Source organism: Eriocheir sinensis, unplaced genomic scaffold (genome assembly GCF_024679095.1).
Source record: "Eriocheir sinensis breed Jianghai 21 unplaced genomic scaffold, ASM2467909v1 Scaffold618, whole genome shotgun sequence".
Classification (NCBI taxonomy): domain Eukaryota; kingdom Metazoa; phylum Arthropoda; class Malacostraca; order Decapoda; family Varunidae; genus Eriocheir; species Eriocheir sinensis.
This window is the reverse complement of record NW_026111963.1, coordinates 23,483-48,459: the sequence shown is the minus strand read 5'-3', so window position 1 is coordinate 48,459 and position 24,977 is coordinate 23,483. Positions and strand designations below refer to the sequence as shown.

Below are 24,977 nucleotides of genomic sequence, written 5' to 3'. Positions count from 1 at the left end.
TTATCTCCAGTTTCCTTTCCAGCCGTTCTATCTCTGCCGTGGTAGACGGTCACTGTTCTTCCCCTAAACCTATCAACAGTGGCGTTCCACAGGGCTCTGTTCTATCACCCACTCTCTTCCTGTTATTCATCAATGATCTTTTTCCATAACAAACTGTCCTATCCACTCAAAGGCTGATGACTCCACTCTGCATTATTCAACTTCTTTCAACGGAAGACCCTCTCAACAGGAATTACATGACTCCAGGCTGGAGGCTGCAGAACGCTTAACCTCAGACCTTACTATCATTTCCGATAGGGGTAGAAGGAACCTTGTGTCCTTCAATGCCTCAAAACCCCCATTTCTACACCTATCAACTCGACACAATCTTCCAAACACCTATCCCCTATTCTTCAACAACACTCAGCTGTCACCATCTTCAACACTAAATATCCTCAGTCTATCCTTAACTCAAAATCTTAACTGGAAACTTCACATCTCCTCTCTCACTAAATCAGCTTCCTCGAGGTTGGGCGTTCAGTATCTCCCCTGCACAGTTGCTATCCATATACAGGGGCCTTGTCCGTCCACGTATGGAGTATGCATCTCACGTGTGGGGTGCTCCACTCACACAGCTCTCTTGGACAGAGTGGAGTCCAAGGCTCTTCGTCTCTTCAGCTCTCCTCCACTTACTGATAGTCTTCTACCTCTTAAATTCCGCCGCCATGTTGCCTCTCTTTCTATCTTCTATCGTTATTTTCACGCTGACTGCTCTTCTGAACTTGCTAACTGCATGCCTCCCCCCCTCCCGCGGCCACGCTGCACACGACTTTCTACTAAAGCTCATCTCTTTACTGTCCAAATCCCTTACGCACGAGTTAACCAGCATCTTCACTCTTTCATCCCTCACGCTAGTAAACTCTACTTTTAAATGGTCTGGTGACATTAACACAGCCCAAACCCACTGACTTGCGAGCTATTTATTTCATTCATTGCTTTCATCATTCCCTCCTTCCTTCCCTCCTTTATATTCTTCCCTCCTCCTTCTTTTCTTCCTCCTTTCCCTACTTTTAAATGGTCTGGTGACATTAACGCAGCCCAAACCCACTGACTTGCGAGCTATTTATTTCATTCATTGCTTTCATCATTCCCTCCTGCCTTCCCTCCTTTATATCCTTCCCTCCCCCTTCCTTCCTTCCCCCTTCCTTCTCCTTCCACGCAACAACAAACAGCCTAGTTAGGACCAAGAGGACTGTTGCTGTTTGCTTTTCCTTTGTACTCCTTCCCTCTCTCTATCCCCCTCCTTCCCAAATCACTCGAAATTCACTTTACGCACCTTGATCAGAAACATAACCACAAAAAACGGGAAGCTTCTGGGCATGCCGGGCAAACAAATGAACATCACCTACTCACCATTGGACGCGAGGCACCACACTAACATTCCCTTGTGTCTTCCCTCGTCCTGTCTTCGTGCCCCTTAATGCCCGGGTCGTGCGGCAGAGCGGGGACGGCACGCAGATGTGTTGCTGGGTGTGTACGCCGTGCCTCGAGAACCAGTACCTCAAGAACGAGACGGCATGCGAGGACTGCCAGCCAGGATACACCCCCAACCTGAACATGACGGGTGAGGAGAGGGAGGGGGCGTTAGTGGTGATGGTTGTTGTTGTGGTAGTAGTAGTAGTAGTAGTAGTGGTGGTGGTGGTGGTAGTAGTAGTAGTAGTTGTTGTGGTGGTGGCAGCAATGATGGAGGTAACAGCCATATTTTGTGCCCTAGGATATTTGTTACCATTAAAATTCTTGTGCCTTATACCCTTATACCCCCATCCCGTCCACGTCCACTAACTGCCTACTTAAAAACTCGTATCTTCATTCATCACTCTTTCCCTGCTTAAAACTCATCACGCTACCTCTTCACACACAAACTTTTCCCTCTTGATCACCCCTTCACGCCGCCCCTCCCCGGCCCCAGGGTGTGACGCCATCCCCGTGGAGCACCTCACCTGGGACGCCCCGGAGTCCATCGCGTCGCTCACCCTGGCGTGTCTCGGCCTGCTGGCGACCTGCTTCACCATGACGGTCTTCATCAAGTACAACCACACGCCCGTCGTCAAGGTGTGTGTGTGTGTGTGTGTGTGTGTGTGTGTGTGTGTGTGTGTGTGTGTGTGTGTGTGTCCTTGTTTTTTTTTCATTTCTTCCTCTTTCCTTCTTTCTCCTTTTGTACTTTTCCTTTCCTCCTTTATTTCATTTTTTGCTTTTTTTATTCCTTTCTCTTCTCTCCCTTCTTTATTCCTCCTTTTCTTTCCCTCCTTCACTTCAGTTTTTGGGTTTTTTCTTCATTCCTTCCTCTTTCCCTCTTTCATCCTTCCCTCCTTTTTATCATTCTTTCTCCATTTCTTCCTCCATCCCTCCCTTATATCCTTCCTTTCTTTCATCATTTCCCCCTCTACTTCCTTCCCTTCTTTGTTCCATCCATTCCTTCCATCATTCCGTCCTCCTTCCCTCTCTCTATTCCTCTCCTTTCCACTCTCTCAACTACCCAACGCCTAACTGACCCCTTCCCTCACCAACAGGCCTCTACAAGGGAGCTCTCGTACATCATCTTCGTGGGCATGATGGTCTCTTACTGCGCCACTCTGCCCCTGCTCGCTCGCCCCTCGCCCGTCGCCTGCGCCGCCTCCCGTGTGCTGCCCGGCCTCTCCTTCGCCATGATCTACGCGGCGCTGGTCACCAAGACGAACCGCATCGCCAGAATACTCGCTGGTAACAAGAAGATCACGATGCGCAAACCTAGATTCATGTCGGCTACTGCGCAGGTGTGTTGGTGTGTGTGAGAGTGAGAGAGTGAGTGAGTGAAAGTGAAAGTGAGTGAGAGTGAGTGTGTGAAGGTGAGTGTGTGTGAGAGAGAGAGAGAGAGAGAGAGAGAGAGAGAGAATGGAGGAAAAAGGAGAAAATGAATAAAAAAAGGAAAAACGAGACGGATGGAAGGAAGAAAGGAGAAAGAGAGAGAGAGAGAGAGAGAGAGAGAGAGAGAGAGAGAGAGAGAGAGAGAGAGAGAGGTTAGTACCTCTCTCTCTCTCTCTCTCTCTCTCTCTCCCTCCCTCATCTCACACCTTTTCTACCCATCTCATTTTTCCTTCCCTCCCACCCATCCATTTTTCCTCCCCATTCCATCTAACCCTTCTCTCCCCTCTCACTCACTACCACCCTTCCCCTTCAGTCTCAACCCCTTTCCTTCCCCTCCTAACCCCTTTCTCAACCCCCTTCCATTTTTGTACCTGTCCTTTCCTCGGTCATTCATTTTTCCCTTCTCATTCAATCTCCCTCTTCCCTTCTCTCTCATTCATTCCCATTCATCTTCCTCTTCCTTTTCAACCCTTTTCCTTCCCCTCTTCACCCCTCTCCATCATTCCCCTTCCATCTTCTCATTTTTCCTCTCCTCTGTCATTCATTTTTTTTCCTTTCAATTCAATCTCCCCCTTCCCTTCTCTCTCATTCACTCCCATCCTTTTTCCCCCTTCATTCTCAACCCTTTTCCTTCCCCTCTTCACCCCTCTATCATTCCCTTTTCATTTTTCATTTCCTCTGTCATTCCTTTTTTCCTTCCCATTCAGTCTCCCCTTCTCTCCCCTTTCATTCAATCCCACCTTCTTCCCCTTCAGTCTCAACCCCTTTCCTTCCCCTCCTAACCCCTTTCTCAGCCCCCATTTCTACCTGTCTCTCTCCCCAGGTGGTCATCACGTGCGGCCTAATTGGAATCGAACTGGGGATCATCATTGCCATGCTCATCCTTGACCCACCGAACAGCCGCCATGACTACCCGAATCTTGACCAGGTAAGGAGGAGAGAGAGAGAGGAGAGAGAGAGAGAGAGGCTACCCGAATCTTGACCAGGTAAGAGAGAGAGAGAGAGAGAGAGAGAGAGAGAGAGAGAGAGAGAGAGAGAGAGAGAGAGAGAGAGAGAGAGAGAGAATTCAAGCGAGGTATGACGGACGTGTTGGACATAGACGGGTTATTGTGTGTGTGTGTGTGTGTGTGTGTGTGTGTGTGTGTGTGTGTGTGTGTGTGTGTGTGTGTGTGTGTGTGTGTGTGTGTGTGTGTGTGTGCGTGTGTGTGTGTGTGTGTGTGTTTATTCTATTTTCGTATGTTCGTAATCAACTAACTAAATAACTGCATATCTATTTACCTACTGATCTATATTTCATCAAACTATCTATCTAGCTATCAACCTATCAACCAATTATCATCGCTCACAACACAACGCGGGCTTTTTTTCACATTTCTTATACCTAATTTTTATGCCCTTTAACTGACTGCTGTAAAAAAAAAAAAAAAAAAATCAGTCTATAACAACACAACCAGTCACAACACAACCAATCACCTCCAGTCTCTCTGTGTGTCTGTACGTGTGTTTGTGTCGCAGGTGATGCTGGTCTGCAACACCACCAACCGCGCCATCATCGCCCCGCTGGCCTGGGACTTCTTTCTGATCCTGATGTGCACCGTGTACGCCGTCAAGACCAGGAACCTCCCAGAGAACTTCAACGAGGCCAAGTTCATCGGCTTCTCCATGTACACCACCTGCGTCATCTGGGTGGGTGGTGGTGGTGGTGGTGGTGGGGTGGTAGGGAAGGGTGGGGGGGAGGGGTAGCAATGTGTGGTGATGTTTGTGGTTTTTTAATTTTTATACTTCATACTTTTTATACTTCATCCTCTTTTTTATCTGTTTTATCCACTTCTTTCATTCCCTTCTCCTATACCTTCTTACTCCCACCTCCTCCATTCGTTCCTCATTAATTTACATATTCATCAATCCACTTCTTCCACCTTTATCCAGTTCTTCCACTTCTTCCCTTCTCATCTATCCAGTTCTTCCACTTCTTCCCTTATCATCTATCCAGTTCTTCCACCTCTTCCCCTCACCATCTATCCAGTTCTTCCACCTCTTCCCCACACAATCTATCCAGTTCATCCACCTCTATCCAGTTCTTCCACTTCTTCCCTTATCATCTATCCAGTTCCTCCACCTCTATCCAGTTCTTCCACTTCTTCCCTTCATCATCTATCCAGTTCTTCCACCTCTATCCAGTTCTTCCACTTCTTCCCTTATCATCTATCCAGTTCCTCCACCTCTATCCAGTTCTTCCACTTCTTCCCCTCATCATCTATCCAGTTCTTCCACCTTTTCCCCTCACTTTCTTCCCTTGTTTAATTTTTTCCTTCCTTCCTTCTTTTTTCCTTCTTTCCTTCTTTCTTTCTTTTCTTTCCCTGCTACCTAACTATCTATCTATCTACCTATCTACATCCTTTCTATCTATCTATCTATATCTATCTCTCTTTTAATTTTTCTTTCTTTCTTTTTTCTCTTTCCCTTTCATTCCCTTTGTGGCCTTTGCTCTCTGCTCTCTGCCCTCTCTCTCTCTCTCTCTCTCTCTCTCTCTCTCTCTCTCTCTCTCTCTCTCTCTCTCTCTCTCTCTCTCTCTCTCTCTCTCTCTCTCTCTCTCTCTCTCTCTCTCTCTCTCTCTCTCTCTCTCTCTCTCTCTCTCTCTCTCTCTCTCTCTCTCTCTCTCTCTCTCTCTCTCTCTCTCTCTCTCTCATTCTCTCTCTCTCTCTCTCTCTCTCTCTCTCTCTCTCTCTCTCTCTCTCTCTCTCTCTCTCTCTCTCTCTCTCTCTCTCTCTCTCTCTCTCTCTCTCTCTCTCTCTCTCTCTCTCTCTTCCCATCTTCCATGCCCTCGCTCCGTAAATACTTGGAAGGGAAGGGAATACAAATCACGAAGGAAGAGAGAGAGAGAGAGAGAGAGAGAGATAAAAGGGAAGGGAGACAGGCGTGGAGGAATGGCGGACATGATAGGGAGTGAAAGGGAGGAAGGCAAATAGAGAGAATAAACGAAGGGAATGAAAGAGGAGAGAATGAAGAGGTGAAAGAGAAAACATAGACGATATTATTAGATAGAGCAATGGACGTAGAGTAAAAACTGAGATAGATAGAACGATAGATATAGATAGATAGATAGATAGATAGAGAGAGAGAGAGAGAGAGAGAGAGAGAGAGAGAGAGAGAGAATAATATGAAAACCAGAGCTCAACAACTATAAATAATCTAACTCAGCCTTAAACTCATTTTGGGCGGGGCCAACTCGGGGATTTCCCTTACCATAGCGCTGCCGAACCTTATTTAGTGTATACATAATATCTGATACACAATTTCAGATAGTACGTAGATGACATATGACGGAGGGAGTGAGGTGTTTGGGGTGGTGGGGCGCTGTGAAGAGGTTCGAACCCCACCCAAACGGACTATATATATGTGTTGGACTGGTTATATTAATGATTTGAAAGACAGGTAACATAGGCAAACGCGGGAGTGATAATACAGAGAATACATAGAGGAAATAAAGAAGGGAGGAAGGAAGGAAGGATGGAGGGAAGGAAGGAAGGAAGGAAGGAAGGAAGGAAGGAAGGATGGAAGGAAGGAAGTACAGAAAGAAGGAAGGAAAAAAGGAAGGAAGTACGTAATGAAGGGAGGGAGGGAGGGAGCGAGGAAGGAAGGAAGGAAGGTAGGAAGGAAGGAAGGAAGGAAGGAAGTTAAGAAGAAATTAAGGAAGGAAGGAAGGAAGGAAGGAATTATGGTAGAAAGGAAGGAAGGAAGGAGGGAACAAGGAAGTAATATTTTGGTGAACAGAACAACTGAAGTATTTTTTTTAAAGCAAGAATAAGGGGGCAAGAAAACTGTTGGTAAAAAGAAAACAAAAAATGAAAACTGGAAAAAAAAAACGATCAATATAAAACAAAGAGGTGCTGGGGATTGCTCGAGAGATTGTTCTTGGGGATATAAGTGAAGGGAAGATAAAGTAATTAAGGAATACAAGGAAATGATATCGGAAAATGGAATACACTCACGAAAAGAAAAAAGAAAGAAAACGGAAAGAGATTAACACAGAAAACGGAAGGGCTTCGGTTTTAAAATCTACATAAACGAAGAAAAAAATTAATAAAAGAAAAAAAATCACGTCAATAAATGGAAAAGCAGGATTAAAGAAAAATGGGAAAGGAGAAAAAAAAGACCGAAAGAAAAAGATGAAAATTTTTACTCAATCACAACAAAAAAAAGGAAGAAATTACGAAACAAAAAAAAATCACAGCGGAAAATTATAAAAAAAAATCGCACGAAGAGATAAAGGAGGAGAGGCGAGCAAAGAAAGGACCAAGAGAGAGAGAGAGAGAGTAAAAGAACGTAGCCCAAGGAAATGGTCCGAGGCGAGACGTTCAATGAAGGGGAAGACGGAGCTAAAAATATTAATTAGTGAAGGGGGAAGGAAGGGGAATAAAGCTGATGAATGAGATGTGAAGGAGAGCGGAGCGAGGGAAGGAAGAGGAGGGGAGGAAGGCGAGAAAACGAGGGGAAAAGAGGAAGAGAAGGGACGAGATTGGAGGATAGATTAAGAGGTTACCCGGATATCATGTTAAGGGTGGGAAGAAGAAGGAGAAGAAGAAGAAGAAGAAGAAGAAAGAATAAAACCAAGAACAAGAAGAACAACAACAACAAAAACAAGAAGAACAACAACAACAAAAAGAAGAAGAAGAAGAAGAAGAAGAAGAAGAAGAAGAAGAAGAAAAAGAGGAACAAAAAGAACAAAAAGAAGAAGAAGAAGAAGAAGAAGAAGAAGAAGAAGAAGAAGAAGAAGAAGAACAAAAACAAGAAGAAGAAGAAGAAAGAAGAGGAACGAAAAGAACAAAAACAGGAAAAGATGAACAAGAAAAATAAGAATAAAAATAAAAACAGGAATAAAATATAATAACGTTAGTGTGTTACATGGACTGAGTTAGATTTGAGAACAGACTGAAGGGGTTACTTAGATATCATACAAGTTAGATGTGGATGGGGGTATTAGTCTTGTGTTAGTGTTATATTGAGTGAGGGGAAATCCATGTGTTAGATATGAGAACAGACTACGAGGTTATAGAAATATCGTGTCAAGGGTGGGAGTGTTAGGCTTGGTGTTAGTGTGTTTCATTGGGTGGGGGATATGTGTGTTACTAGTATGCTCTTTACAAGCTTTCTATAAATCATTTTCCTTCCAGAACACTAACTTTGAGCCGATTTCACAGTCCAACACAGTGTCTTCGTAACAGCCCGAACCAAACTATAGAATCCCATACAATCCAAAACGGTGAGGTCTTCGATGCCACACTAAATACACAAGACTTTTCCTGTATAGTTTCGTCAAATTTGTGAACTTAAATGAAAACACCAGACTATACAAGGCAATTTCGGAGGCTTTGGTATTGGTTTGGGAGCTTACTAACCCGTCATGGGGAACTGTGAAACTGGCCCTTGATCTCTTATTAGCGGACAATGAAAATGAAACTAGGTGAAGTATGTGGATTTTGACTAAGCGGAAAACAGTATAGAAGCTGCCGTTGGATTGTGATTTGGTTGTTAATAAAGAGTTTCCCCTGACCTTCCTCCCTGCCCTCAGCTCGCCTGGTTCCCCATCTACTTCGGCAGCCGACACAAGATCATCTGTATGAGCATGTGCACCTCGCTCAGCGCCCTCGTCACCCTCGTGCTGCTCTTCTTTCCCAAGCTCTACATCATCCTCTTCAGGTGAGCGCCAGGTGGAAACACGATATGGACGCGACTCGATACAAAATTAAGGTCATTCATCGCTTTTTTTAAGGTTAACGTAAAGGAATTAGATCTCAGCTATAAGGTTAACGTAAGGGGATTGGGTCTCAGTTGAAATGATGCAATACTAAGGTCGATCATCGTTTTTCTAAGGCTCTGAGGTTAACGTAAGGGCATTGGGTCACAGCTGAAATGATGCAAAACGAAGGTCACTCATCTTTTTTTTAAGGCTCTAAGGTCAACATAAGGGCATTGGGTCGCAGTTGAAATTATGCAATACTAAGGTCATTGTTTTTCTAAGGCTGTAAGGTCAACATAAGGGCATTGGGTCGCAGTTGAAATGATGCAATACTAAGGTCGATCATCGTTTTTCTAAGGCTAAAGTATAAGGGAATTCTGTCTCTGTTGCAAGATTATGAGGAACAGGATACAGATAATCTAACTTCACTCAACGCTTTCTGAGGTCACCGTAAAAGAATTTGGTATCATTTGAAAGATATAAAGATGAGGAAGAGACAGCAGATAGTCTAACTTCACTCAACGTTTTCTGAGGTCAACGTAAAGGGCCTTGGTATCAGTCGAAAGGTATATACATCGGGAACAGACTGCAGATAATCTAACTTCACTCAACGTTTTCTGAGGTCAACGTAAAGGGCCTTGGTATCAGTTGAAAGGTATATACATCGGGAACAGACTGCAGATAATCTAACTTCACTCAACGTTTTATGAGGTCAACGTAAAGGGATTTGGTCTTAGTTGAAAGTTATGATAATCAGGAACAGAATACAGATAATCTAACTTCACTCAACGTTTTCTGAGGTCAACGTGAGGGAATTTGGTCTTAGTTGAAAGTTACGATAATCAGGAACAGAATAGAGATAACTTAACTCTATACCCAATAACAAAGCCTAACCCAACTTAACGTAAACAACTTTTTTTCACAATTATTTCTTTCCTCCTCGCTTTTTGTGTATTTTTTTTCCTTCTAAACGTCTTCCTTCCTTCCTTTCTTAACCTCTTGTACTTTTTTTCTTCTTCCCTGTATATCTCGTTTCCTTGTTCCTTCTTTCCCTGTATATCTCGTTTCCTTGTTCCTTCTTTCCCTGTATATCTCGTTTTAATGTCCCTTCTTTCCCTGTATATCTCGTTTTAATGTCCCTTCTTTCCCTGTATATCTCGTTTTAATGTCCCTTCTTTCCCTGTATATCTCGTTTCACTGTCCCTTCTTTCCCTGTATATCTCGTTTTAATGTCCCTTCTTTCCCTGTATATCTCGTTTTAATGTCCCTTCTTTCCCTGTATATCTCGTTTCCCTGTCCCTTCTTTCCCTGTATGTCTCGTTTCCTTGTTCCTTCTTTCCCTGTATATCTCGTTTCCTTGTCCCTTCTTTCCCTGTATGTCTCGTTTCCTTGTTCCTTCTTTCCCTGTATGTCTCGTTTCCTTGTCCCTTCTTTCCCTGTATATCTCGTTTCCTTGTCCCTTCTTTCCCTGTATATCTCGTTTCCTCGTCCCTTCTTTCCCTGTATATCTCGTTTCCTTGTCCCTTCTTTCCCTGTATATCTCGTTTCCTCGTCCCTTCTTTCCCTGTATATCTCGTTTTAATGTCCCTTCTTTCCCTGTATATCTCGTTTCCTTGTCCCTTCTTTCCCTGTATATCTCGTTTCCTTGTTCCTTCTTTCCCTGTATATCTCGTTTCCTTGTCCCTTCTTTCCCTGTATATCTCGTTTCCCCGTCCCTTCTTTCCCTGTATATCTCTTTTCACCGTCCCTTCTTTCCCTGTATATCTCTCTTCCTTGTCCCTTCTTTCCCTGTATATCTCGTTTCCTTGTTCCTTCTTTCCCTGTATATCTCGTTTCCCTGTCCCTTCTTTCCCTGTATATCTTGTTTCCTTGTCCCTTCTTTCCCTGTATATCTCGTTTCCTTGTCCCTTCTTTCCCTGTATGTCTCGTTTTAATGTCCCTTCTTTCCCTGTATATCTCGTTTCCTTGTCCCTTCTTTCCCTGTATGTCTCGTTTTAATGTCCCTTCTTTCCCTGTGTATCTCGTTTGCTTGTCCCTTCTTTCCCTGTATATTTCGTTTTGTCGTCCCTTCTTTCCCTGTATACCTCATTTCCTTGTCTTAGCGTGACCTAACCTAACCTAACCTAACCTAACCTTCCACTGTGCCAGGCCCGAGAAGAATGACAGGTCGGCCTTCAAGACGGCCAAGACGGTGCGCTGCCACATCGGCTCCTCCAACAAGACCAGCCTCTCGCGACCCTCGGACACCACCCCCAGCGCCGCCGTCGAGAGGTAAGAAGATGAACTATTACAATCATATATCATCATTATCATTAAGAGGTGAAGCAGGCAGAGAGGGAGGAGGAAGGGAAGAGGAAGACAAACGATAGAGGAGGAAAAGCCAATGAGAGAGAAAGGTTGGAGCAGGCGGGAAGGACACGAGAAATGCAGGAAGAGCGAAAAAAAAAGAACAAGAGATAGAGGAAGGAAGAAGTTCACCATACCCTACCTGTCCAGTGCCCCAAAACACCTGTGACGCTGAGAAAGGGAAAATAATATCGAATGCAAAAAGAAAAAGGAAAAACAGTGAGGCATAGGGTAGAGAGGGAGGCGTTTTGACAATATAATCTACCTGTTAAGCTGCCCATAAACACCTGAGACTCCGAGAAAGAGAAAATAAAAGCGATTGAAAAGAAAACAGGAGAAACAGTGAGGCATAGGGTAGAGAGGGAGGCGTTTTGACAATATAATCTACCTGTTAAGATGTCCACATACACCTGAGACTCCAAGAAAGGGAAAATAAAAGCGAATACAAAAAAAAGGAGAAATAGTGAGGCATAGGTGTAGAGAGGGAGGCATTTAGACACTATAATCTACCTGTTAACCCGGTAGCAGCGACGGGCCAAATTTGTGGCTTTACCGTGTACCAGCTATGGGCCAAATTTTTACCATGATATAAACCCCAAAAATAGATGATGCGTAAACTGATCACAAATGTATTGGTACTATATAGTATGAAATGGTTTGCGTGAGCGATGACTTTTTCTCATTAATTCGCTTAGAGGGGCCTTTAAGATACATGATCCCCGCACCTACCGGGTTAAGGAGATGAGGAAGTATCGGGAGAAGGGAGAAGGGAGAAACACCTACGATCACAGAGGCAATTTATCGTCGGGGGTGTTATGACTATACCCTTGCCAGATTATCGTACTCGAAGCATCACATTTACCAGCTTCTCCCCCATAAACATCACCAGGAAACAGGAATAATAAACCATTTCAAGAACAACTACAAGCAAATCTAGTTATTGTGGCCCAGAAAACAGATTTGGGGATGGAAATCGGAAAATATGAGAAACGGAGTACAACAATCTGGCAACGTTGGCTTATGACTAGTGAGGTAGTTGTGTTTACCTTCCTTTCCCTTCCCTTCCCTTCCCTTAGCATGTACGTGGGCTCCGCTATGCTGGGCCTCATGCCTCCCCAGCTGACCCTCATGCAGCGGCTCAAGACTTCCCTGGCAGCGGCGCCCTTCCTCGCCTCTGCCACAGCCGGAGCCCACGCCCGCAGCACACTCAAGAGGGAGATCAGGTGAGTGAGTGAGTGAGTGAATAAGGGTGAATGTTTGAGTGAGTGAACGAGTAAGTGGATATCAGATAGAGATTGATAATAGATAGATAGATAGATAGATAGATAGAGAAAGAGAGAAAGAAATGGAAAGACAGGCAAAAGAGAGCTGGGGAGAAAAAAAAAAAAAGAGGAGATGAAATGTAAGCAAAAGAAATGTCGAAAAAGAAAGTTGAGAAATATAGGAGAGTCAGATAAAAACGAGAACGAGATAAAGGGGAGAGAGAGAGAGAGAGAGAGAGAGAGAGATGATAAAGCGATAATTCAATTTGTTTTCATCTTTGTTAACCCGAATCAACCATCAAACCCCTTCCTCTTGACGCAACACAACAACGGTCATGGGTGGTGAGGACTGACAACCATAACGGGGTAGAGGCACGTCCCACTCCAACTCTCCTCGGTGACTTGACATAAACAACTACTTTCAGGTGGTTGTTGACAGGGTTGAGGTGCAGGGCGCGGGGGCTTTGCGGTTACCTGAAGGTGGTTGTTGGTGTCAAGGCGTCGGGGAGAGTTGAGATGAGACCTGACTCTGCCCCTGTATGGTTGTCGGTTTTCTCCAGTCAATCAGCCACACTTATCCTACCCCATTCTCCCACAGTTCCTTTTAATATTCGTGCTGTTTCTCTTTTCATTTGTCCAGCTGCATATTTGTTCTTCCATGACTTCATCTATTCCTCGAGTGTGTGTGGAGGCAGTTCCCTTCCTGACCTCCCTTCCTCTTCCATTCGTTAATATATTCACCCTGTGTCGGTGCAGCCAGTCCTCTCTTCTCCCTCGTCTCATCTCCCTTACTTTGTCATTCTTCCTTCTGTTTCTTTCGTTTCTGTGTTGTCTCTCTCACCCTTTCTCCATCCTCTCGTCCACTGTTTTTCCATTACTTCGTCTACTCCTTTTGTTTTTGCGCTGTCAGTCCTTTCCTTTCTTTACCCTCTTCTCCCTTGCTCGTAAATTCTTCACAGCTCACGTGCCAAGCGTGGTGGCGGGAGGCACAAACTCAGCTACGAAGATCACCAAAAAAAGTATACAGTGCAGCAGTAAATGCTGCGCCACGCCCCGCCTTTGTATAGGAAAAATATCTTTGAATGGCCGCCTCTTCGTGATGATGCCGTTTTATTCTAATATAATATTTTGTCAGTGATTTTATATAATTTCAGAGTACAAATCTTCAGGAATTGCAAAATGACTATAAATTCCATTTCCTCGTATTCTGGCCCTCGATGCCTCCTAACCTTCCCTTCCCCGCAGCGTGTGGAGCGACGCCAGCGGCAGCGGCGGGGGGGCGGCAGCCTCGGCCCGGGACGCAATGCTGAGGCGGGCGTACGGCTCCCAGCTGGACCTGTCAGGTGAGCGGGACACACACCACTCAGAAATGAGGCGGCATCCAGGCGGGGGCGTGTGGCCCTCACCATAGCAAGTAACGTAACCAAGAGGGCAGGAGTAGTACGTCGCCACCTCCCGGTCCAGCGGTCGGAGCAGCGTTAGGGCTGGTGTCACAGTCGACGCGCCGTGCGTGGCTCCGCGCCAGCCGCGTCGCCAGCAGATCAGTCCACTGGGACAAGTCTACGCGCCTTGTATTAGCGCCTTGTATCAGCGTCTCTGTAAGAATCCACCTGCGCCACTACTAGTCAGCCCTCCCCAAAGAGGACCTGGACTTAGGAATAAAAGTATCACTTCCTTCTATCGTCACCCTCAGCACAGCCCGGCTGGCTACATTCGCGTCAACACACTGCAGTTTGTTTTGAAACTCCTTCAACGCTTAAACGCCCACCAATTCTTCTCAGTGTGTAGTACTTGACTTGCTATGCTGTTTTCTGTAATGCCAGGCCAGTGGTACCGTGTATTATACGGTAATATAACTGCAGCCTGAGAGGAAAGGTGGAGTCAGGTATTCAAGCAATCACACACAGCGGCGCTTACCACGCAGCGACGCCGATGAGCCGCCACAAGATCGTTTGTTCCTTTGAACACTAATTATTTTTGTCCATTAAATCACTTGGCCTGAACTAAGCAATCATATACAATGATGGAAACTACTGTTATCAGTTATTATCGTAACGTTATCGTTAACATATTGTCATCGGACCGAGGCCAAGGCAACAAAATTGGCTACATGACCCTCGCCAGGTGGTCCTGGTGGAGCAAACTAACTGCTAAGTCGTCCTGGCGCCCCTGTGCCCACGGCGTGGCGTGGCATGGAACTGCTCTAGCAGCTGGGCACCAGAGTTAAGGACACGGCTTGGGAGCAGCAACGAAGCCCATCCTTGCACGAGCCCCGCACATTTATAATCTTTCGATGACGAGGAGAATACTAAAATGAGTCCAGGGTGTCGCAAAAGGCGTAACAGGGATGAGTTGTGGCGCTGCGCGTTATAGTGTGGAACCCTGTGACCAGTAGGAAGGGACGTGAGTGAGTAGATATGTAGGTTGGTGAGCAGGGGGTGGCAGATTCTTCCTACCTACTCAGGTTATATTAACCCACATAGTTGCCTGCCTGCCTGTCCAACCCCCCACACTTATACACACACCAGTCTGCACCTATCTACAAGTATGTGAGCAGGTCGATACAGGGAAGCAGGGAAGTGGATGTCAGGACCAACTTAGCCATTGGTGAGCTACATAGTCACGGTGACCTTTCAGCTCATAAGTGGCTACGTTGGCATGTTCCACAGATTCTATTGTGAGGGCCCGGGTTTGATTCCCTCCACTCAGTGATGTACATTCGGAGATTCTCACTAAGGTACCGCAGTGCCTCTGATATAGAGGGAGCAGGTATGCGCCCGTAGGCTGATATATTAATCTTCCTATCCACTGTTTTTTCAGCTCCCCCTCTTAGGTGCCCACCTGCCTCCCGATCCGTACGTTGTAGAGGATCATTAGGAAAGTAGGTAAATCGTGCTTAACTACTGACCTGCCGAAGTTTTTGATCTATTTTCCAATATGTGCCTATAAATGTGTGTGTAGGTCAGTAAGGTCGGCAGGTCAATAGACAGGTAGGCGTGCAGGTGTCTCCCAGCTACACATCATCACCTTAACCTCGATATGTGAATGTTGAGTGTCTGTCTGAAACATCTACTTTTATTATAACTTAGATTCCTATGAAACTAAATTCAAAACGTGTTTACCAATCAATCAATCTGCTAATTTCATGTGTAAGCTATAAGTGAAAGACAGAATGTAAATGAAAATCATCATAAAATGTCCTCCCACCACTGTATGCCACACGTCCCCAATGAATGACTTGCACGTGAGTCTAACTCTTCGGCAGCTGGTTATTTACAACTGAGTGCGTCCCTTTGCCCACCAGGTTGACATGACAGACTGGCCCTTGTATTTTTATGTACTGTATGATTTATGTAAACCCTCGAGGAATACTGGTGCACGGTAATAACTATGTAACGACAACTCTGTGCAGGCGAGGCGTGGAGCGGCGTGTTGCGGGAGGAGCGGGCCTGCCAGACCACGGAAGACCTGCTGGACTCCCTCATCCCTCGGCTGCGGCGGCGCGTGGTGCGCGCCGTGCGGGAGAACAAGCTGGACGCCACCGAAGGCCGCGAGTTCTTTTCCCTCACCCACGGCTGGATGACCTCACAGGTGGGCCCGCCGCGCCACCCCACCCCTTGACCCACACAGGCTGCCGCGCCATGCACATCACACCACGGACACACGGTGCCATCTAGGCGCACACACACAGGTAGACACCTGCCGAAACGGGCGTAAGACACTCGAGATGAGCTAAAGTATATACGGGAGGCTAAGGGGTGCTGCAAGCCTATCAAAGATCTTCCCGTGTCCTCACTTTCCGTTTCCTTTTTGTCTCACTAACATCAGAGAGTACTTCAGCATGCTCTCTCGAGATTTTCCACACCACACTTAATTAATAAAAGTGGGGTGGGGCACCAGGAGTGTCTCCAGATCGGATTCCACTTACGGTATCCACGGAAAGAGGTGTCCAACGTTTTCTTCATGAACTTCTGCAACATTCGCGGTCTTCGCTTAAATTTTCATTCTGTGGAACACCATCTCTCCTCCTCTAAACCTCACCTTCTCTTCCTCACCGAAACAGAGGTCTCGGAGGTTACTGACTAATCTCTACTCTGTTCCCTCCTACTATTTCCATCCTAAATTTCAATCCAAAGCTGGGTGTTGCGTCTACGTACGAAACGACATCACTTGCTCTCGTGCCCACGTCCTTGATTCTTCAGAATTTTCCACCATCTAGCTGAGACTTAGTTGTTATTGTTACCAAATACATCTGCTATGTTTATCTAGCACCTAACTCTACCAAGTATGCTTTTTTTCTTTACTGTTTGAATCCTAAAGTGGAGCACATCTTGACTCATTCTCCCTTCGGTGAAATCTCTATCTTAGGAGATTTCAATGTTCACCACCAGCTTCGGCTTTCATCCTCATTCACTGACCAGCCTGGCGAACAAGCCTACAACTTTGCTCTCCTTAATGATGTAGAGAATCATGTATCACCGACCACCTTGGAGACACTCCCAACATTCCAGACCTCTTTCTAACCTGTAACCTTTCAGCTTCATCTGTTAAACTATTTTCTCCGTAGAGCTCCTCCGATCACACAAGGATATGAGGAGATTACAAGAGGCCAGACGCCTACACAAGGCAGCTCCTCAATATGGGTCGTTCATCAAATTCCCTTCACGTCCATAAATGCATTTAATTTCCGTTTAAATGTTTAAATGTCATTCAGTTGTGTTTCCTTCAACTAAATACCTACTCAGTTTGTTCCACTTTGATCACAACCTTATTACCGCATTCTGATCTATCGCTCCTGTACACCCTCTGGACCCACCGAAGAGGCGGTGCTTCTGGCATATTGCTTCAGCTCGGTGGGACGACCTGAGGATGTACTTTTCCGATTTCCCGTGGAATGATTACTGCTTCCAGGACAGAGACCGCTTTGTGTGTGCCCAACGCATCACTGAGGTGATTGTCTTTGGAATGAAGGCACACATTCCCGTACTTTCTCTATTCCTCATGCTAAAAAGCCTTGGTTCAATCACGCTTGTTCTCGTGCTATAAAAGAGAGAGACCGCTCACAAGTGGTACTTGAGCCTTCAGATTCCTCCTATTCATTAGGACATGAAATTAAATCCTGCCAAGACTAGCAGTCTCATTTTTAGACGCTCAAGGGCCGCCGATCGACCACATCCTGTTATCTTAATTGACAATCAGGAAATCCGCACTTGTAACTCCATAAAAGTACTTGGGGTAACATTAGACTTCGAGTTGACCTTTAAGAATTACATTAGGAAAACAGTTTCTCTAATTTCAAGATTATTGATAACAATGAACACCCGATTCACGACGCGTGACATCTCAAATTCAGCTTATTCACCGTACAAGCTATAGTGTGCTCGAGCACACACACACACACACACACACACACACACACACACACACATACACACACACTCACACACACACACACACACACACACACACACACACACACACACACACACATATACACACACACTCACACACACAAGCATGCACTAACGCCTTCCTCCCCGTCCCCAGGCTGAGGCGGCGAGGAACGAGATGCGGAGGGGAGACACAGACCCCGAGAAGGTGGCCACCGCTGCAGCCGCCATCGCCGTCGCCGCCGCCGCTGCAGCTGCCTCGGTCACCACAGCTGCTGTCACCACCACCACCACCACCACTGCCGCCTCCACCACCACCACTGCCACCACACGATCTTATCCAAGTTCTGTGCACCCCAACACCCCTGCCGCCACCACCTCCACGACCTCCACACAGTCTGACCACCCAACTACCACCACCACCTCCACCAACACCTCCACCACACCCACGGAACATAGCACACCAGCCCTTGTCATTACCACCGTTGCTGCTGCCACTACCCCCGCCTCCATCACCACCACCACCACCACCACATCCTTCATCACTACCCCCACCACACAGAACCATATCATCACCATTGCCACCACCCCGACACCCACCACAAACAACAGCAGCGGCAACAACAACAACAATACCACCTCCATCACCACAAGCAATAACAGTAACAACACCAACTCCTGCACAGTCGTTCCGGCAAGGCCCCCCCACCCGAGCGCTCCATGCCCTGAAGCCACCACCACCACCACCAATACCACCTCCACCTCCACCTCCACCACCCCCTCCACAGCCATCACCTCCACCAATCATCACCAGGGCGAGGCGGGTCCTGCCCTCCCCGCTGCTACCACCACCACCCCGCACCCCACCATGAGGCCGGCCGCCTCCCAAACCCCCGTCACTGGCCGTGCCTGGAGCCAGGGGGCGGGTGAGGGCATGAGGGCGGGCGAGGACAACGGTGGGGAGAGGCAGTGCGTGACTAGGGTGCGGGAAGTATCAACAGTAGGGAGGGTGAACGGCGAAGAGGCCGCTGGATTTCAGGGTGTCAGTGAGAGTGACGGGGCGGGGCTGATGGCAGGAGACGGGGCGCTGCGTCACCCTGACGAGGCGCTCGGCGTGGAGTGCCAGGGACGTGTTCTGGAGGGTGAAGGCCCCGGCGAGGCGGGGTGGGCTCCGCCGCTCTGCTCCGCTGCCTCCAAGCAGTGCTCGGGTGAGCGGAACCTCGCCTTCGTGGGGTACGGCTCGCCCATGCCGTGTGTGGCGGGTGGCGGGGACGGCGACGGCGGCTGGACTGCAACTCCAGACCCTTCGACTGGTCACGTGCCGATGGCCGAGGCAACGATGGAGGGGGCGGCGTGGGGCGGCGGGGGTGACTGCGAGAAGCTGCTGGTAGAGGTCAAGCCGCGTGGGGCGCGGCGAGTGGAGGTGCTGGGGCGGCGGGAAGGGCGCCACCGCCGCCGCAAGGTAGGCGTGACGGCGCGCGTGGCGGACGTGCGCGGCATCCTGCGCTGCGTCGCCTTCCCCAGGACAGACAAGACTGCGAGGGTGTCATTTGACACGCCCGCCGCGAATGAGTCCGCGACAAACCGGGTGGGCCAGCCGCGACCCCCAAGGTCTCGGCAGGACTCGGGTGACAGCGGGGAGCAGGAAGCGCCCTTCAGCATCCTGGAGGAGAGCGACGCTGAGGCCTCCGACAGCTGCGAGATGAAGACCATCATCATCAGGCTGGGCAGCGGCGGCGGCGAGGAGGAGGGCGTCGGCAGCAATGGCGGCAGCGGCGGCGGTGGCAGTGAGGGTGGCGGCGGCCGGGGACGCGGCCCCTTCATCAACTGGCGCCCCCGCCTCGGCAGGAACCATCCGGCGCTGTCCCGCCCCAACGCCGCCACCCCGCGGCACACGGCGCCCCGCCCCGGCCCACGCCCCGGCCCATCCCATCCCAACCAGCGCTCCTCTGAGCTGGTCATACTCGACCTCCTGCGTCGCAACAAGGGCCAGGGGGCACGACTCCCCTCACCCCCTCCCACCTCAGAGCCTCCCCTCGACCAGATAATCCTTCCTCCCCCCCGCCAGTACTCCCCCGCCGCCGCCCACCACCACCCGCCCCTCCACAATCATGTCCACACGGAGCTCCCACCCGCCTCCCCCATCCACGTCCCCTCCCCCTCCCCCTCCCCTTCCCCTTCCCCTTCCTCCAGCAGCAGCAGCACCACCCGCGGGGAGGCAAGCACGGCGGAGGACACTCACTACCACAACCACAACCACCACCATCACCACGCGCCATCACCATCACCATCACCATCACACACCCTCAGCCCCGCTCAGCCCCCCCAGGAAAACACCGCCGATCACGAGCCCCTCCCCGCTCCCCCACCGCCCTGCCCCGACCTGACACGGACGAGGACACGGACGACAGCACCACGCCCATCGAGGAGTTCTTCCTGAACCACGGCGTGCGTTTTGACGCGACCTCGGCCACCTCCAAGAAGCTAGAGAGAGAGAGAGAGAGAGAGAGAGAGAGAGAGAGAGAGAGAGAGAGAGATTTACATAGAATTACATAAAAAATCAGACCACACAGACCCCATGGTCCAGACTACTATGCATTTCAGCGGTGGACAAACGGTGTTTTTTGCAGATATCTCCTAAACGAATCGTTGGATGAGTATGATATTTCAACACACTACCTTGAACATCCGTTCGTAATTTTTGGTTAACATACCACATTGCTATATATGTTATGTGAGGAGTTTACTCGTGAAAAATAACACAAAGCCGACGAGTCATGTTCACGCATTCGAATGAAAGTGCCCCCCACACCCACCCAAACCATTCCTAACCACTACTACGTCTCCCCCGTCTCGGAAGTCCCCCCCCCCCCCGCCTCTTTATCCCTCCTCTCCTCTTCCTTGCTTCTCGCCTCCCTCACTCCTGTGCCCCTCCCTACTTCTCCCACTACTGTATTTATACATTATAATGTTCTGTAAGTGTGTATGTATAGATATGATTATTTCCTAAGAGTATGGTACAATTTCATGAAGGCAAGAAGTGGTTCACGTTGATAATTACTGTACAACAGCACGTTTACGTGTAGTATATAGGAGAGCCATGTTTGCAGTCGTTATGGTCAACCACGTGAACATGATGTGCTGGAATTACCTGTGACTTGGACCTTCTACTGTTAGGAAAAGTTGATACTCTTATTGCGTACTGTCTGCCTATTGATCATAAAAAGTGGTCCAGTTTATATATAATATTATTTTGTTGACTTGTTTGTTGTATATTCATGTTATAAAAAAAGTATAAACTGCATATATTTTCTTAATCTATACATATGTGTATAATGCGTAAAAGTCAGAGAGAGAGAGAGAGAGAGAGATTAACAGCGGAATTAGCTATTGCTTTAACGGTCGTTTGACCCAGTCTGGTTTTCATGTCCACATATACCAGCAATTGTATTAGATAATATTATTAATGTATGATATGTATGTACATACTGACGTATGTAACTATTATACCTATACGTATGTAATTACACTAGGGCCAAAAAATCACAGGTGGCAGGCTGATGGTGTGAGTAGGGGGAAGAGGGTCATGTGATACTGGGGTAGAGAAGGAGTGGTCTGGGGGTTCTTCAGGGTGGTGGTGGTGGAGGGGTTAGACGAGTACCCCACACTCGTCCGATTCTGTGTAACACCTTTGATATGATGACTGGATTAGGCGTAATATCACTCAGTAAACTCCTCACATAACACATATAGCAATATGGTATGTTAACCAAAAATTACGAACGGATGTTCAAGGTAGTGTGCTGAAATATCATACTCATCCAACGATTAGTTTAGGAGATATCTGCAAAAAACACCGTTTGTCTGCCGCTGAAATGCATAGTAGGTGGTCTGTCCTTAAACCTAAGTGATTTTACATTAATCAGAAGGCTCCAAAACGTTGCATTTCTACTCTAGTTGATATTAAGTTGAAGGAAGTGACGGTCGAGCTTATTTTTGAAGGAGTCAATCGTGTTACACTGGACCACTGATGGTGGAACCTTATTCCATTCTCGCACCACAACGTTGGTGAAGAAAAATTTGGTGCAGTCTGAATTTACTTGTCTACATTTGAGTTTTACGCCGTTGTTCCTCGTGCGCAAAGTGTCATCGATCATAAACAATGTTGATCTGTCTACATTCGTGAAACCATTAAGTATTTTAAAACATTCGATCAGTTTTCCTCGGAGGCGACGTTTCTCAAGAGAGAACATGTTAAGGGTAGAAAGCCTTTCTTCGTAGAATTTGTTGCACAAGGAAGGGATCATTTTCGTTGCCCGACGCTGAACACCTTCTAATTTAGCAATATCCTTTGCATGGTGGGGAGACCAAAACTGTACCGCATATTCCAAGTGGAGTCTGACTAAACTATTGTAGAGCGGGAGTATTACATCTTTATTCTTGAATACAAAGTTTCTTTTAATGAAGCCCAACATTCTGTTCGCTTTATTTGCTGCATCGATGCATTGCTGTGAGAATTTGAGGTTTGACGCGATTTTGATCCCCAAGTCCTTGACGCACTGAACGCTTTTGAGTTTAACGCCGCGCATTTCGTAATCGAACTTCTTATTCCTTGTTCCAACTTGAAGGACCTGGCACTTGCTTACGTTAAAGGGCATCTCCCATCTATCCGACCAAGCTGAAATTTTGTGCAAATCCTCTTGGAGGCTTTGCCTGTCTTAGTCAGTGAGAACCGAGTTACCAGGAGAGAGAGAGAGAGAGAGAGAGAATTTCAACATAATCAACGTTGATAAATACGAAACACTGTTAAATAACTTATAATGTTTATACGAGAGAGAGAGAGAGAGAGAGAGAGAGAGAGAGAGAGAGAGAGAGAGAGAGAGAGAGAGAGAGAGAGAGAGAGAGAGAGAGAGAGAGAGAGAGAGTCGTCTCTAGTCAGACATTCCCGTTCCCTGCCCCCCCTCCAACAGACCAGTACGTCCCCCCCCCCGTGCACCCCCCCCCCCCGTACACTTGCATAAACATTTCTCAGCCAGTATTTATGTGTGTTTACCGTGTATATATCATGACCGTGTAAGACCTATTCTCTATTTCAACATTTCTACTTTTAATAAATATATGTGGAACGATAACAATCAAACCGTTTGTAGGTGAGTTGAACTTGAGCGCATTTATACCAAAGTTACCCCGTGATGCACAGAAACACACTAAGACAGACAAAGAGATAAGCACACACACACACACACACACACACACACACACACACACACACACACACACACACACACACACACACACACGCACACACACACACACCGTTAGTTATAATGTTCCCTCAAGAGTACAGAGTTGTTGACCCCCTCTCATGTGTTCGGAATCTACCTCTCCTCTCAACACCAGTCCCTATATCCTCAAAACATCTTCCTTTTTCCTATAATATTTCCGCAACCATCTCCTGTTCTTCTTCTCTCTAATTCACTTTCTCCTCCTCCTCCTCCTCCTCCTCTTCCTTCTTCTTTTCCTCATCCTCCTCTTCTCCTGTTATTCTACTTCTCCCTAATTCACTTTCTCTTCCTCCTCTTCTTCCTCGTTCACGTTCTTTTCCTCATCCTCTTCTTGCTATTCTCCTGTTTTTCTACTTCTCCCTAATTCACTCTCTCTTCCTCCTCTTCTTCCTCGTTCACGTTCTTCTCCTCATCCTATTCTCCTGTTCTTCTACCTCTTCCCGATTCACTTTCCCCTCCTCTTCCTCTTCCTCTTCTTCTAGTTCTCGTAGTCCTCCTCTTACCCTTTGTACCTTCTCATTCATCCCCTCTTATCTACCTCTTCCTCTCCTCATCCTCCTTGTTCTCCTACTCTTCTTATTCTTTCAGTTCCCATTATCTTCCTCTTACCTTCGTGCCTTCCCAGTCATCCCCTCTTTTCTACCTCCATCCTTATTCTCCTCCCTCGTCTCCTCATCCTTCCATGCTCTCATCCATGTCATCCCATTAGTTACCATTATATCCCTCCTCTCCTTTGTATCTCCTCATCCATTCCCTTGTCTTTCCTTCCCCCGTTTCACCCTTTTCTTTTCTTCATTTTCCCATTTTCTTCATGCCATCCCATTAGTGTCTTTTACCTCTCTCCTCACCCCCATTTATTCTCCCTTATCCCCGTTCTCCTCGTCCTTCTCCTTCTCCTCCTATTTGTTCCCTCTTCACTGCCTCCCGCTCCCCACTACATCGTGTTACCAAAGTAAAGATAAGCATTTTCAATCAATAAACTCTATTTCGTCTCCACCGTTTCATTTCCCTCAGTGTGCGATCATTCAGGCTGCTTTTCCAGAGATCAGCCACGTGGCATCTGGACCAGCAAAAGGATCTGAATCGTTGAGGAGCCTCTGAGCTATAGACGAAGTAAGGCAGAGGATCGAGTCTTCAGTTCAGGGCTCTACGTGTGGCGTTGGGTCGATGTAAAAAACAAGCAAAGCCGTGCAAGTCAGTGAGTTCCTGTGGCCATCGCTGTGAGTCTTCCAGAACCCTGGATCTGGACCTGGATGAATAATGCGCAGGGCACCTGTATAGGTGCATAACACACACGCACCCTCTGATACAGACTTTGCCTTTAGCTCTGCTCCTGATAATCTTGGGTGGACCTCTTCAATGAAAACTAAATTCAGCACAACATCAAACAGAATAGACGAACGGCATACTCATACAGTATGAATTAAACTTATGCCTCCCAAAAAATTCAAAGGAGATCAACTACGAATATTTGAAGTATTTTTTTTTTTTAATTAGCAAAACAGAATTAAGGCTCTGACACAGTGAAGAGACCAATGCCATTCATCACCCCCCCCCCCACCACCACCACCATAAACAAAAACGAAAAAAAAAAAAGTTAGGAAGAGGCCACGACAGTTATTCTGGACTAATATGAGTTCCTAACACCCTGATGGTTAACACAGCTAGTGTAGTGCAGGCAGATTAACCAGCCCTCACCATGAAACACACTCAAGTCACTCTGTATGACGGGTCTTAAGCGCCTTCTGGGGCTCCCCAGATGGAGTATAGAATATATGAATTATAGCTCAGCCCCCGCCCTCAGCGGCACAGGGATTGTGAGCGAGGGAGAAGGGAGAGGGGAGGGACAGGCGTGGAAAAGGAGAGAGGCGTCGGCCGTGGCCTGGGCTCGGCGTCCCGCTCGTTGCCATGGCTACGCTGAGGGACAGTCCTCAACCTGGATTGGAACCTGTATTGTGCACCTTGCATGTGCACACAGGAACACCTTTCTGTATACCCCAGATGATCATCTCTGCCCACCCCTGCCACCCCCAGCACTGGTCCACACAGGAGCCGTGCCCCCGTTAGTGGT

General features: G+C 47.4%; 1 protein-coding gene across 1 annotated transcript in view; it reads left to right on the top strand.

The window, feature by feature from the left end:
• The window catches only part of LOC126993471 (uncharacterized), a 48,549-nt gene extending 28,488 nt beyond the window's left edge, over positions 1-20,061 (top strand). Inside the window, exons 11-21 of the mRNA XM_050852607.1 lie at positions 1,480-1,603; positions 1,949-2,091; positions 2,550-2,792; positions 3,707-3,811; positions 4,399-4,569; positions 8,456-8,583; positions 10,772-10,894; positions 12,046-12,192; positions 13,477-13,574; positions 15,644-15,822; positions 17,779-20,061. Coding sequence (XP_050708564.1) covers positions 1,480-1,603; positions 1,949-2,091; positions 2,550-2,792; positions 3,707-3,811; positions 4,399-4,569; positions 8,456-8,583; positions 10,772-10,894; positions 12,046-12,192; positions 13,477-13,574; positions 15,644-15,822; positions 17,779-20,061 — 3,744 coding nt within the window. The remainder of the gene's footprint in view (positions 1-1,479; positions 1,604-1,948; positions 2,092-2,549; positions 2,793-3,706; positions 3,812-4,398; positions 4,570-8,455; positions 8,584-10,771; positions 10,895-12,045; positions 12,193-13,476; positions 13,575-15,643; positions 15,823-17,778) is intronic.
• Positions 20,062-24,977: the final 4,916 nt, after the last annotated feature.